The sequence below is a fragment of the Eurosta solidaginis genome, unplaced genomic scaffold (assembly GCF_040869045.1).
Source record: "Eurosta solidaginis isolate ZX-2024a unplaced genomic scaffold, ASM4086904v1 ctg00001521.1, whole genome shotgun sequence".
Lineage (NCBI taxonomy): Eukaryota > Metazoa > Arthropoda > Insecta > Diptera > Tephritidae > Eurosta > Eurosta solidaginis.
This window is the reverse complement of record NW_027137161.1, coordinates 60,032-74,865: the sequence shown is the minus strand read 5'-3', so window position 1 is coordinate 74,865 and position 14,834 is coordinate 60,032. Positions and strand designations below refer to the sequence as shown.

The 14,834-nt window shown below is 36.3% G+C and overlaps 1 protein-coding gene across 1 annotated transcript in view; it reads right to left on the bottom strand.

The window, feature by feature from the left end:
- Positions 1 to 651: 651 nt before the first annotated feature.
- Positions 652 to 14,834, bottom strand: part of LOC137236254 (venom dipeptidyl peptidase 4-like) — a 43,121-nt gene continuing 28,938 nt past the window's right edge. Inside the window, exons 2-12 of the mRNA XM_067758818.1 lie at positions 7,301 to 7,552; positions 7,075 to 7,134; positions 4,474 to 4,542; positions 3,744 to 4,394; positions 3,339 to 3,684; positions 2,989 to 3,102; positions 2,691 to 2,911; positions 2,459 to 2,628; positions 2,230 to 2,390; positions 1,920 to 2,125; positions 652 to 1,196 (exon numbers count right to left, since the gene is read on the bottom strand). Of these exons, the coding sequence (XP_067614919.1) occupies positions 1,074 to 1,196; positions 1,920 to 2,125; positions 2,230 to 2,390; positions 2,459 to 2,628; positions 2,691 to 2,911; positions 2,989 to 3,102; positions 3,339 to 3,684; positions 3,744 to 4,394; positions 4,474 to 4,542; positions 7,075 to 7,134; positions 7,301 to 7,534 (2,355 nt within the window). The 5' untranslated portion in view covers positions 7,535 to 7,552 and the 3' untranslated portion in view covers positions 652 to 1,073. The remainder of the gene's footprint in view (positions 1,197 to 1,919; positions 2,126 to 2,229; positions 2,391 to 2,458; positions 2,629 to 2,690; positions 2,912 to 2,988; positions 3,103 to 3,338; positions 3,685 to 3,743; positions 4,395 to 4,473; positions 4,543 to 7,074; positions 7,135 to 7,300; positions 7,553 to 14,834) is intronic.

The window sequence follows — 14,834 nt, the reverse complement described above, 5'->3', positions numbered from 1 at the left end:
AATAAAATCTTAAGTATAGAAAACGTGTTTATTTACAAAACTTAAATTTTGCATTAGCAAATAAATAATAAAAATAAAATCCAACAAAAAACAAGCTAAAAAGGAAAATTTTGATGTCCGCATACTTTTTTCTGTTTTTTAATTCAAAATTAAATAAAAACAAAGTTGAAATATATAGCAAAAATATATTTAGGCACCAACAACAACAACTTGCTATAAAAATTTCAATGCTTCGTAATATTTATTAGATATTTTTATGTTTACCTATGACCGTGTGTACATTTGTGTGTATGTGTAAGTGTTTGTTCATATGTATATACTACTTTAGTATATTTTCGAATTTCAAGAAGGAACTTCAGAAGCTTTCAAGCCAAAAAAAAATTTCAAGCAAAAAAGCAATTTTTTTTGCATTTGTTTTAGTTAATTTCGCTTAATTCACGCTCATGGCTTTCATAAGTTTTGCAACATCTATTCATATCTTTTTGTCTTTGAGCTAGGTTTTCAAATAATTTTGAAATTTTGTAATCATACAATTTTAAATTTGATTTACCCATTTGTTCGTTTTGTTTTTATTTTTATTTATTTTTAAAAATATTTTTTATTTTGTTTTTCAGATAATGCTAATAATATTTGTCTACGTTTGTGCCACGTTTTACTTAAAGTTTTAAGGAAGTTATTTTTTAACTCTAGATCTTAGAGCTGTTTGTTAAAGTTTATACATAAATTTACATAAATGCTGCTTGCGCTGATATCCTCAAATAATTTGGAAAAAAAATATTACATTTACTTTTCACTTACATCTGTTTTTAAGTACAAAAAGTTCATTCGCCTGCATTTAATTTAATCTAAAATTTGATTAATTTTCCTTTCATCACCCTCTCACTCGAATTGTGTGCTTCTTAACGCTCATCCTCTTTTTCATTGTTGCATACTATGTTTCATCTTTTTTCACCTTGCATGCTCATTTTTTCTCTTTCTTTTTCATCCTCTTCTTCTCCCTTCCGGCTTCGCTAAATATTTTGTTTATCTTTTACCTTTCTATATTCGTTGGTATGTTTATTATAACGGAACAATCATTTGCCGTTCCAACGTGACATTAAACGTTTGCTGTTGAAACAATCACCGAAGAAACGATCCAAAGAATGATATAAATGCGGACGTACCGATGCTAAGCTGTGATCTTCGTCGGTATAACTCTGGAGATAGAAAAAAATTTATATATATAAATAAATCTGCAGGATAAAAAGTGAGATTCATTCCTTTTGTATCTATACATTCAGAATCTGCAGGAAAACTTTATAATTTAAGTAAAGTCTCGAGTTGGACTGATGGTAAAGCAGCGAGACCTCAAGCATGAAAGGTCAAATTTACTGAGAGTTTCAAATATACTGTGGACACTACTACGCCATACATAACTTTTTCGAATGCAATAACTCCTATACAAATACAAATACAATAACAAAGGCTCTGAAAGCGATACGTGAGAAGTATGATCCATGTGAAGCAGTCAGATGGTTGCCTAGTTCAATTACATGAAAGTCACTTTGCCTATCACGTGCTGTCGTATCTGAATTAATATTAAGCCAAGTTCCAGTTGGGGGAAGTCATGGACTGTGGTAGGCTGGGATGTAGTAGTAAAACCTTTAGGACTGGACATATGTAGATACTCTTGCATAACTACTGTCGAAGTGCGACCCTGGGTTAAAGGCTTAAGATATACTCACGGTAAGCTATGTCGAAAGGGGCGCCTAAATCGACAGACCAGAAGTTTCAAGGGTTCAAAAAAAAAAATCATCTTAACGGCCATTGGGATAATATTCAAAAGGAGTTCCACGCAAATTGTAGGAGAATTATGGCCTTAATCTTCATGGAAGTAAATCGCCAAGAAGTGTTTTGTGTTTTTTTTTTTTTGTACTTACAATTTGCTTAAACAGAATATCCAATCTCTCCAAATTTTTCGCTAAAACCATAGCTTGTTGATAATGAACATTGTCATCGAGCGTACCATGAACTAACATGAATTTTTTACCACGCAAACGATTTGCGCGTGTGGTGAGTTGGGAGTTGAGGTAACCTAATTCGTTTAATTTAGGCAGGCTCATGTAGCGTTCCGTGTAAATGGAGTCTGTAGAAGAAACAACAAAGAAATGGAAACAAAAGTTAATCAATAGTAGTAAAATGGGGCTTATTAGATACAGTTAATAGCACTTAACAATTCTGCAAACTCACCATAGTACGTCCAATCGGTGACGGGCGCCACCGAAGCGGCACAGCGGAAGACTTGGCTGTCATCATTGGCCAAAGCCATGGCAGCAGCATAACCGCCGTAACTCCAACCCCAGATACCAATATGATTTCCATCGATAAAATGGAATTTCTGTTGTAATTGTCTGGAAATATAAGAAGTAGGATGAAATGAAAAAATTATTATATGAAAAAAGCAACAAATTCAACATACCTCGTTACATTAACCTGATCGGCAATTTCAACAGAACCTAACTTAAGATAAACCGAATGTAGGAGCTTATCGCCGCGTGAGCCTGAACCACGACCATCGATCTTAGCATAAATCACAGATTGGTTTGATGAGAGGTAAACGCCCCAGTCAATCATCCAACGATCGACCACCTGAAAAGCAATTAAAACTTGTATAAAATTTACTTAATTAAAGGAGGATTTCGCGCGCCTACCGAGGTAGAATCTGGTCCACCATATACATCGACAAGTAATGGATATTTCGTGTTGCCACTACGATCAAGATTGGGCGGCAATTGTAGCAACACTTTGGCAGTAAAACCTTCCGCAATGGGGAAGGTATGAATTTCATGTGTGGGCATGGCTTTCAATTTCAATTTTGCATGCAGTTCGCTATTCAATTCCCAGTCCATAAGCTTTTTGAGCACAACTTGGTCTAAAGGTAGACGGACAAATTAAATAAGGAAAACCGATTAGTTGTGAAAAGGGCGTAGTTGGAATTAAGTTTCTTACCATTTTCCCAGCTCCACTCGTGTATGGTAGTATACGGTATACCAGGACCATCCGAGGTGATCGCCAACTGACGATCTGTGCTAAAGGAAACCGAATAGTACGTTTGCTCCACACCTGATAAAAACAAAATAAGTGTTTTTTTAATAGTAGATAGTTATTTAAGGCTTTCTAAATCAGTAAAGTTAAAAACTAAACTGGATAATACTGCGCCTAAAAGTAAACATTATTTAAATTTGTTTATTGGAAGACTCAGTATTGCATAATTTTAGGCGCAGCTGTTAATATATTACAGCTAATCCGAAATTGAGTTTTAACGATATCCATTTCCTTAACACGCGCACATAACTCACCATCCCAAGAATGTAAACCACATGTGAGGCACTGCGGCGTTCTACCAGCATCCGCTTTAATTGCATAAATATGCGCCACCTGAGAGCTCCGTTCCGTATTGGCGGTATAGAACAACACATCGCTACTTGCATCCCAATGAAGTATATTTTCTACAACGAATTTTCCTTTCGTAATCGCTTTTACAGTATCACTAGACGATTTCGTGGACAGCGTAACGACATGACGATAAAAAGTTTGATCATCTTGTAGTTGTGGCAGTATAAAGGCAATGCGTGAACCATCACGATTCTTGAAAGGTGGCGTAAAGAAGTTAACCCAGCCAGTTTTTGATTCGATGTTATAGATCTGAAATTAAAAGCTTGCTTAACAAAAATCCCAAGTTGCTGCACACACAGTTGAATTACCTCCAAACGGCGCACACCATCAAAGACCTGTAAATGCGCCATATTTTGTATACGATTCATCCATACCGACAGTACACGATCTTTATCCAACCACTCGACCGCACTTATAATATAATCAGTTTCAGTATTCAAAAAGCTAGACACCGGAATCTGCGTAAGGAAATCTGCCCCATCTGCCGCGCGCGCCAAATCGGCAGTGAAGAGACTAACACGCGGATTCGAGGAGCCCGCTTTCGGATAGGGTACAACTTTTTCGATTGGATATTGAAAACGTAAATCATTCGCTTCACCATAAATGGGTAAATTCATACCCCGCGTTGGTGAATCATCAAATTTGATAAAGGCAATTTGTGTGCCAGTCGGATTGAACCAAGTGGCTATATTGGAGCTAAATACCTCCTCTTCGTACACCCAATCAGGTATACCATTTAGTATGGTGGGATTCTCATCGCTTGTTATTGCTATTGCTTCCGCATATGCTGTTGGTTTGTAGTACAGATTGCGTTCGAAGTTGAGTATGAGCCCATTACCGACGGGTGCCCATTGCGCGAAGAGTAATAAGCGCTGTACGCCTTGGATCATAAGCGGCTGTATTTGACCTGATGTGATATTGAAGATGTCATATTGCGCAAAGAAACTATGACGGAAGTACTGTAGAAAATGGGAGAATGGAAAGAATATGACAGATTTAAAATTAGGCTGCAAGCAACGGGCACAGTTTCGTATCTACCTTGGAAAAGTTTTTCGCCAACAAAAGCAGTTCACCATCAGCTGACTTCTCAAATAATGCATACTGTTGCTGTCAATGAAAAAAATTCAGGTGGAAAATATTTAAGAGTTTTTTTTTACGTTTTTTAGTTTAATCTTAAGCATGGTATGCAGGTCTCAGGAAAATATGCAATTTAGTATCATAATAAGATTTTCCATAGTCTTGTTCCCATTTACAATCGGCTATATATTTTAATCAACGCCGTCATACTCTGCCGAGGCTTTTTCATTATAGGCTAGACAGACTGCACATTAGTTTGCATTAAACAAATGATTGGGGTTTAACTTGACTATAAATTATTTATAATCCCCTTGAGTTTCCATAACTTTTTCGAAAGCTTAAAAATAATTAGGCCGCACAAGCGACTGTTCCGTAAAAGTTATATCATTTCCGAATGAACAAGAAAACAATGTGAATGCAGGAATTTGCACTTAGTGTAGGCTACAATGACCTTAAATCTCTATTTATAATTTTTGTCTTTCAACCGATCTTAGTGAGATGAGTATTGCAGTCTACTCTCTTATTCAATTTAATTTTCCCTAACTATCGGATTGGGTGATGACTTGAGAACGAACAATCTATAAATTCGCTTATGTCTTTAGTTAACCCACACTGTTTATATTTTTATTACCATTTTAAAAATTTTAACCGGGTTTGACGATGTGCGATGATGTAAAATCGTTGCAATATACACCAATGCAGGTCCATATTTAATTCTCAAAATGTAAGAGAACCAACAATTTTTTTCTGTATTTATTTGTCTACTTTATTTATTTTCATTTGTTGCTATAAGTGAGGGTTATGAACCTCACTGAATACATTGTTTATTCGGATAAGTGTTACCGTCTCTCTACACCTTTATTCGTTTGAATTTGTGCTAATCATCAAGTGCATTGTAAACTTTTATTTTAATGCATTTTTTTGAATCGAATTGGTTGCACATTTTAAGTTGAGTGTTGCGCTGTCTATATTTGCATTACAGCTTTTTAGTTTGCACGAACTACCTGATTAGTAATTAATTTTATATTAAAATATTGTAACGAATTTACTGCAAACCCTCTTATTTGCAACCTTCTGGTAAGATCGAATCACTAAACTGTTGAACAAATACTTGCAATATTTAATAATACAAAATGGCCTTTATTAAAGTACTTCACAATAAATAACTCTACTATTGCTCGACAGATAGCGTACTTAATCAAAACTGACTCTCGCGCCTCTACTGTTGGTGCTTTTATAGTCTGTGATTTCCTCGTTGTATCTTCTAAGCGCTTCCAGAATTTACTTAGTTACTGCCATGTAATTATAACTACAGATGCAGTGTATAGCTCTCATATGCGCGTGTATTTGTGAGCGACACTTCCACAATTACAATTGCATACTTTTGGGAGTATCTCAGATAAGATATCTGCATGTTTTTGTGCGTTGCTTCTCCGCTGCGTGTGCGTACCTATGTGTAGACATAATGATTGATTCGTTTATGTAGATACATAATGATTGATTTATGGATGTGGATACAAATCACTCTTAGCATCGGCTTAGAGATGACAGTACCCCTTAGTGTTACTAATATTCGTAACAATATCAATCAACCCAATTCGGTTGCATAGTTAATTCAAAAAAATTAAAGAGGACAGAGAAACCCTTTTCTGTATTTAAACTTACTGAGTTCATTGTTAATTAGGATTAGTGTTAACTTCTGTCTACACTTTTATTCGGTTTGTTTTGCATCAACTAACTGATTTAATATTCCCCTAGAATTAAACACCTATTAAATCGCATAATTTATTCCAAAAGTTTAAGAAGATGGGTTGAGTTTTTTTTATTTAATTGAGTGCAGAGTTAATAAAAAAGCAGTAACGACGTCTGTATACACTGTTATTCATTTTAATTTCCATTAGCTACTTGTTTTGGGGTCAACTTGAAAATTTATAATGCCGTTCTAATATTAAAGTCGTTTTCAAAGATTTAGCGGTGGGGAAGTGAGACCCGATTGTAAATCGAATCAAGTGAATTTTAATTCAGATTAACACTAACGTCTGTCCACACGTTTGTTTATTTAATTTGTATTAACTGTAATGATTTTGGAACGATTTTTTTTTATTCCTTTGTGAAATTTTCTGAATTCGGCATTATGCTATCTTCAGTTTTCGTTTTCTGAATTAACTATCTGATTTGGGAATGCACAAATGCGCATTAAACTCGCCATATAAATTCCCATATTTATAACCCAGATTTAAAAAATTAGGTATTTTTTTGTCTACCTTAACTTTTTTAAGACTGAAAATATTATTGATTTTTATTCAGACTTTCTAATTTGTTCAGCAGGTTACCCTACCCTTGGTGCTGTTTTCTTGGGAAGTCATTTGTGAATTGAATCCAGTTCATAGTTAATTGGGATTAATGTAGTCATATGTTCTCTCTTTTACTCTGTTCATGTTTTTGAGACCTGTGAACCTAATTAAGAAAATTTTGATTCTTTCTATTTACTTCGTGTGGTTTTTCATATGAACTTTTATCTTTTCTTGAGACCTGTAAACCTAACTTGCAACTTGTACTTACATGCTCATCATACATCAGCACCTTTTTCCTTTTCGTTTTTACATCATATTCGACAATTGACTGCAAAATAAGAGGATTCTTTAATAGCAGACATATGTTTGTAAGAAGAAAACACAAATAAACAACAACAACAACAGCAAAAAAGAACAACAACAAGCAAAAACAACAATACACATTAGCATACATTAAAAGTTGAACAAATTAATATCAAATTTGGTTCACTTACATTATTTTCACGAAAGAGTAAACTCGATCCCGTCGTCCATGTGCTATTGAAACGATGCGCTGCTAATGCACCTGATATCACTTCATCTAAATGTATACCGTTATCTTTTTCGTGTGCCATAACATCATTCTCATCCCCAGCTTTGAAAATAAATGTTAATGCCACAGCGAGTAGTGCGATTACGATGAGCGCAACGATTGTGCCGATTATGATGCGTAGTTTGTGTATTTTCATTGGAGAGTAGCCGAGGTTCTGGAAAGAGAGAATGAGAGTAATGTTAGCAAGTGTGTTGGTGTGAGAAAGAAGTATCGATAATATATGAAAAAATAATGTTTAATATTAACCCTCAAATGATTCATACATGACTCCTCCCAGATGAGTCAAATATGACTTGTCAAGATTTTCGGTATAAAATTTTATTTTTTTTGAATAAATTTAAAATTCTTTTACATGCTAAATTCTCAGTTTTGCTCTATTCAAGCATAAATTCAATACATTTTGAAGCTAGATAAGGCCTATATGAAATAATTCTAATATAGCGCGTTCCCCAGACGAATTCTAAGAAAAAGTGTTTTCGAAAGAAATCCTGAAGCCATATTTAGCAATAACAAAAAATATAACATAAAAAAATAAACGACACTAACAACTGCGATGGCAACAGGAATCACGGACATTCCAATGCTGAGCGAAAACCTAGCAAAGCTACGGACGAGTTGGAAGGGGTGAACGCGGTCAATGGTAGAGAACGGCGGTCGAATTTGAGCTGTGCATATCCAAAACAAGAGGGATAGGACCTTACGCCAATCGATAAGGCCTTAAAAGGTAGTAACGCCGATTGTTCGAAGGAATCCATGGGGCTGACAACAACATCCAAGGCTGGCTTTGCCTTTGGTCAAGTAGGTCAGGTGAAAGGCAGTATGGATCGCTGGGATTTGGTAAATTCGATGAGCATTGAAATCGCTGTATCGAATTGAGCACCAAGAAGCGCTTATATCCCAATTTTCCGGCTTCATAGGAGTACGTAAGAAGCAATATGCGTGCGACTTCAAGAAAAGAGAGGCATTGTAATCGGTTCGTTTTGAGGATCCTTAAGCACTCTTGCACCCAGATTACAGCTCAGTTATCTCAGAGAAGCATTGTAGCATGTTGAAATATTTAAGGAGCGTTTCAAGCGATGTCGACCCAGTACCAGGAAAATTAAAAGGTCTCTTAAGGTAGACGTCGTCTTAAATATCCAAGAGGCCGCCATGTAGCAGGGAGCAGCAGAAACCGTTTAGGGAAATCCTGGAACTCATCAAATAATTTATTGTGGGCAAACTGGATAAGTAGAAGAAGGAAGGATGCGGTAATCTTATGGAGAGAATAGCTGTAGTAGACTTGCGTTTGAATGTATCTATTACCGAGTTTCCTGAATTTACAATGTGTCTCAGACTTGGGGAATGAAATTACAGGTTTATGTTAAGTTAGCAAAGTCGTGGGGCGCACATAGGCCAGGTGCTTGTATAATAATAATAACGCAACAACAAAAACATGAAGCAGCTACACTTATGTACATGAATACATCACTCATAATTTACACACATACATACAAGGCAATGAAGAGATATCTCATACACACACATGTGGTCCTCAGCCGAAGTAGTTACCAGACCTGTAAAGTACTGAGTACATACTTGTACTAAGTAGTATCAAATAGGTACAAGTACTCAAGTACTTCAAATCTAAGTACAAAGTATTAGTACTACAGTACTTGTACTTCGAATCCGAAAGTACAAGTAGATATACTTTCGAAATACTTGCAAGTACACGAAAGTACCTTTTCTAATAAAATATGTCAGTTTGATTCATAAATGGAAAATCAAAATATGAGTAAAATTTGTATTAGAAAGCAACAAGAAGTAAAACAACATATCAAATAAGTATAAATTGTACAACAGCTAACAATATTAAAGTATTTTTGTGTTTGCTTCTTTAGTACTAGTTTTTCAAACGAAAAGTCCGTGATTGATTGCCTTCTAGGACTATAAACAATGCCTGCTAAGGAAAATAAACGCTCTACTGAGTCGGAAGAAGCTGAGGGCGTATTCATTTTGAGTGATAGGTCCATCATAAGAGGATAACTCTGAGGCATATTGAAATCTGTTGATGTATCATTAAAAAACCTGAAAACTCTTCTTGAACCATTTTTTCAAAGTTAGGTGATCGTAAGGGTGCTGGTTGATCCGCTTCAAAACCGTTCAGTACTTATCAAAGTACTTCGAAAGTACTTACAAGTACTTTACTTGTACTTCAACAATTCAAGTACCAGAACCTCGATACTTACACTTGTACTCATTTTTCGAAGTACTGAGGTACTGATACTTGTACTTGTACTGGTACTTTTTCTTTAGAGGTCTGGTAGTTACTCACACATACACACGCATATGGCTATGGCAGAGGCGTGGACTACAGATATACATGTATCTTTGTCTACTAAGCATGAGCTACAACTGTTCACGAAATTATAAAAGCAGCGAGAGTATAAAAGCAGCGCAAGCTGAGTAATAATTAATCAGTTTTGATTTAAGCACGCTATTGGTTGTGAAGTATAATTGTGAAGTAATACTCCCGAAGCAATCTAAATAAAGACCAAATGGCAATACTGAATATTGGAGTGTTTCATTCAACAGTTTAGGGATCGAACGCTAGAAGAAGGTTTCAAATAAGCCGAGTTTCCCCAAAAGTCGTTACAATATTAAAACTTCAACTTATTTGTATATCTAATGTGGCGCAGGATAAGTTCAATTTTAGTTGAGCCAAGCTCCGATAAACATCCAGTGAAGTGCTTGCTCAGACATTGCATGCGTGCTCTGGCTAAAGCCGGGCATGTGCAGAGGAAATATTTAACACTTTTTATCTCCTCCTCATCTCTACAGTCTCGATGGAAGTCATTGGTTAATATTCCCATATATTCGCCATGTACTCTAATCAGCCAGTATCACGTTAATGTACCAATTAATGTATCTAAGGAGAGACGATTGAGATAGATAAGGCACCTAGTGCGGTTCTCATTTGTGAGAGAACAGGTTTGTCGTGACACCTCACAGTTAGGTTCCAGTGCCCATCTGCCTTTGGCTTTCCCGGTAATCACAGGCAAAAGGAAGTGTTTGCAAATGGTAAGAGGAGGAGCGATGTGCGAATTATCTCGATTTCTACAGCGGCTGTCACAGTTCCCAAATACACCACAGTGACCCGGTACCCACATTATTATTGAAATGTACCGAGAAAGTGCTCCTGCCTTGAAGTACTTTGATCGCTGCTTAACTGTCGGAGCAAATTGCAGCGGGCGTGAGAACAGAAGCTCTCGAAAAGCCTTCTTTATGGCTGTTAGTTCTTCATGAAAGACGCTTCAATGACTCGATTGCCCAGTAATTAAGAAGAACGAAACATCTTTCGGCTAACAATTTCTGGGCCCTCAAGGTAGAGGTATTCATGGGTCTATGGTAGAAGGTGCTAGTTCTCCATGATGGAGAGTCCTGCAATTTCCGCTCTTGCTTTGCACACAGAGTATATTAACTTTGGTAACATAACGGTTGATCATAGCGGTATAAACGAATCGAGATAAATATAGACTTCCCTATATCCAAATGCTTCTGATGAACCAAGGAGCTGATTTAGCCATGTCCTTGAGTTAATTCTGAGATATCTAATCGCCCACTTTTTATGTATATAACATTTTGGAAAACATAAAAAACCTGATTGTTTAGTAAATAATACGCCTAGAATGTTGAAATTGATGTGTGGACTGATATTGAAACTCTTGATAAAAAATTTAAAATGGGCGTGGCACCGCCCACTTATGATAAATTTTACAAACATTATTAATCACAAATCAAAAACCGTTAAACCTATCATAACAAAATTCGGCATGTAGGTTGCCTTTACTATAAGGAATGCTTCTAAGAAAAATTAACGAAATCGGGTAAAGACCACGCCCACTTTTTTATAAAAGATTTTTAAAAGGGTTGTGGATTGTAATGACAGCCTGTCTCCATACTGGCCTAACTGAGTGGCAGAGTGTATATGCGTCTATGTGTTTATGTGTTTTGTGTCCAGGTCCGTGCCTTAGCCGCAATGTTGCCATTAAAATAATATTAACATGATAACATTAACATTGACAACATTGTACCTGTAGTGAACACAATGTTGCAACGGAAATAAGATGTTGCGCTTGGCATCATGTTGTTATAATAAGAAAAATTTCACCATGTTGCTAACAACCTAGCAGCCTTGACGAATGATATGTAACTATGTGTTTGTTCTGTTCGGTATTATGTATGTGGATGTGTATTTGTGAAAGGCTATGAACGTGTGAATGCATCAGTGTAAGCGGTCAAGGCACGAACCAAATGTATCTGTGTAGGTGTTCGTTTTGTGGAGCGATAAGCGTATGAATGTATGAGTGCATGATTGTATAGATGGAAAATACGGGAAAGCCGAAAAGAAAGTTTGGCATGTAATGGTAAAAATTTTCCGTTTCTGGGTAACGTTTCTTACCACGGCGGTGGCTATAAGAAGGGGGAAAATCAGCCAACGGGCCAAAGTATCATTTTATCAGTGCCAGTGCGTGTAAGTGCAAAGTGTGAAATACTTAAAATTATTGTAATTACACCAATTTTTTAGTGCGCGCCTCAAACCGGAGTTAAAGCCTGTGTTCTAAATCGTTTGGCCAGCTAAAGTTTTTTTTGAGTAGTGCGCGGCGAAAAGTGTATCGCGAACGTTAAAACCAAATAAATCTGGTTTTCCACCTAGCACCCGATCCGGACCATTACAGCAGAAATAAACTAAACTACAACGCGTGTCACAACAGCTGAAAACCAGGTAAGTCTAATGGTTTCCTTTGGCTTTGGATTTGTTTTTTTTCCACTTGGCATGCCCACTGGGAAGTTGGCTTCTATATAGCCAATTTGCCAAGCAAGCCAAAAGAAAACTTGCATCGACATATACATCTCTGCATACAAATATATGTATGTAGATGAATATATGACTATGCAGACAAGAAATCCGTAGGCAATTGGGTACATGTACATAGATACGCTTTTACTTTTGAATTTCTAAATAGGTTTTCTTTTGTATTTAATTTCAGCGAACAATTGATTTTTCGTTGGGAAAGACCCACTGGGCGCGGATTTCGGCGACATAGCGCCCAACAACAACTGCCACGCACTACAATAAAATTTTAATTGGTAGCGCACTTCACAACAAAAACCACTACAGCACCTTTTTTATTGGCAATATACCGCAACAACCACAACCGGTAGTTATTTTTATATTATTAAATAACGCTCAACAACTACTACATTCGTACCGGCGATATATTGACATCACAACAACAACGGCAACACCAAAATCTTCCAGCAAGAGATACAACTTCTTCTTTTTGGCGGCGCAACGCCAACAACAACAACTGCGATGCATGCTTTTGGTGATACTCGGTCCCAGCAGTAACGACAACTACAACTTCTGAGTTCGAGGATTTTTTTTCTATCAGCCATACTCACGATCACTGGTGATATCAGCTTTATGGTATCAAGCGCACAACATCTCCCTTGCGACCGCGATTGCAGAGGCCACCAACAACCACAACAACATCAACATCAACTTTTTGGACTTCTTTTAGTTATGGTACATATATATGTATATGACTTATATCTTAATTTTTTGTGAAAGAAAGAAAAGAAACTTAGCAATATCTGCTCAGCCTAGGGTCACAAAAACGAAGGAAAAGGTACTGCAACAGGGGTATAGGGGCATAAGGGCATTTCAACTTTTTGCTGCTTTAGTTTTCTCATAATTTTAATTTTTCGCTTTGAATCCCTTCGATTCGTTTTAGGGTTATACATTTTTTATTCAATTCCGTAAATTTTTTTCTCTTCTTCGGGTAAGTTTTTTTACCTACACAGTTTTATTCATGTCATTCGTTTTTGATTCTTTTATTCAATTTCCTATTTCCTTTGACATTTGCCTCCGACAGGCCACCTCTCCTAATTTTTCATATGTTTTAACTTTTTTCTTATGCGCTTGAATTCCTACTTGCTTTCAGAATTCTCTAAGCACATGCCTTTTTTTCTTTTTTTTTACCTTTTTGTCGGCAAATTTTTTCTTTTAATTTTAAACACATCGGTTGGCACTAAAAGTATAAAGCTTTGTTTTATACTTTTGGTATCACCTGCCTTCTTTGTTTCTTATAAGTTTTCTGTTCGTTACCTTTTTATTAAGCATCTTTGCATACACCAGTGTTTGTTTCATTTGGCCGCGTGCGTTATCGTCCGGACATAAGCAACATACTAATTAACTCATAAAGCAAGATCGCAAGCGAGCGATCTGGCTGAGTAATTGAGGGTAGCTTTATGTATGTATGTATATATGTGTGTTTGAGTTTTTTTTCAGCTACTCAACTGCAGCGGCGCCGTTGGATGAGAAGAGTAACTTGGTGAGTGTTTTGAGTGAAACGTTAAAATTTATCAAAATACACCTGTTTAGTTGTATGTACATGTGTTAGCACAGATTCCTGCCCTTGCAAAAATAGAACAGGAATTAGCAAATCAGAAAAATAAAAACAGATTGCAACGAACATATGTGCATGCATGAAAAACGTCACAAACGTACATTTGCACTTACATACATACCATTTGTTTGCATATACACATAAATTCTTTTCCTTGTTGACCTACTTTTGCTGTGTACATAATTGATCTTATGTTTATTTGAGCGGTTGCGGTAGGTCAGGGATTAGGGTACTTGAATTTTTTTTTATTCGCCCTCTTATTTTATTTTATTTGAATTTGTACCTTTAGAATTAGAATTAGCTCCTATTAATAATACCGCATTAGGGTGGCCCTAAAAGTTTAATTTTTTTCTTTGAGACCAGACACTTTGTCTATTAGCCGTAGGTATTTTTTTTTATAGAATTGAATTAGGAATGTATCTACTGGTTCTTGCACTCTTATGAATTTTTAATGTTCGCCAGTAATAAAAGTTAGCATTAAGTTTGAGCAATTTTTTTATTGTTACTTTGAGTAAACTTTTGAAGCCCTTGGAAAATTATTTTGTAGTAAACTTTGAGTTTAAAGTTTTATTGAAATTATTGAACTGGTAGTAGGGTATTAGTCGGTAATTTGTAAACCAAAAATTTTGTAAATAAATTATAAGAATTATGTTTGGATGAAATTTTAAGACATTCATAATGCAGGGCTAAGTCGAATTTTGGTGTTGGTGCTGCGCTTGCGCGCGGTAAGGTAAGGTGAAGGTGAGTAATAGGGAAATGACTTATTGACGGATGGACAGACTCAGGTCAGGTTTGGGGGCACTGTAAGTAGATAGGAGTCAGCACAGTGCCCACGGTGCAGTACAAGTTGCACTGCAGAGGGAGGGTAGACTCCACCTGACAGGACAGGCCTCCAGCTTTTTCTGTCCCTTAGGCTTTCCCCTTCTAACTTTGCCCCTCACGTTTATTTCTATCTTTTTCAGCTTTTTCTCTCCTTTCCTTACACAT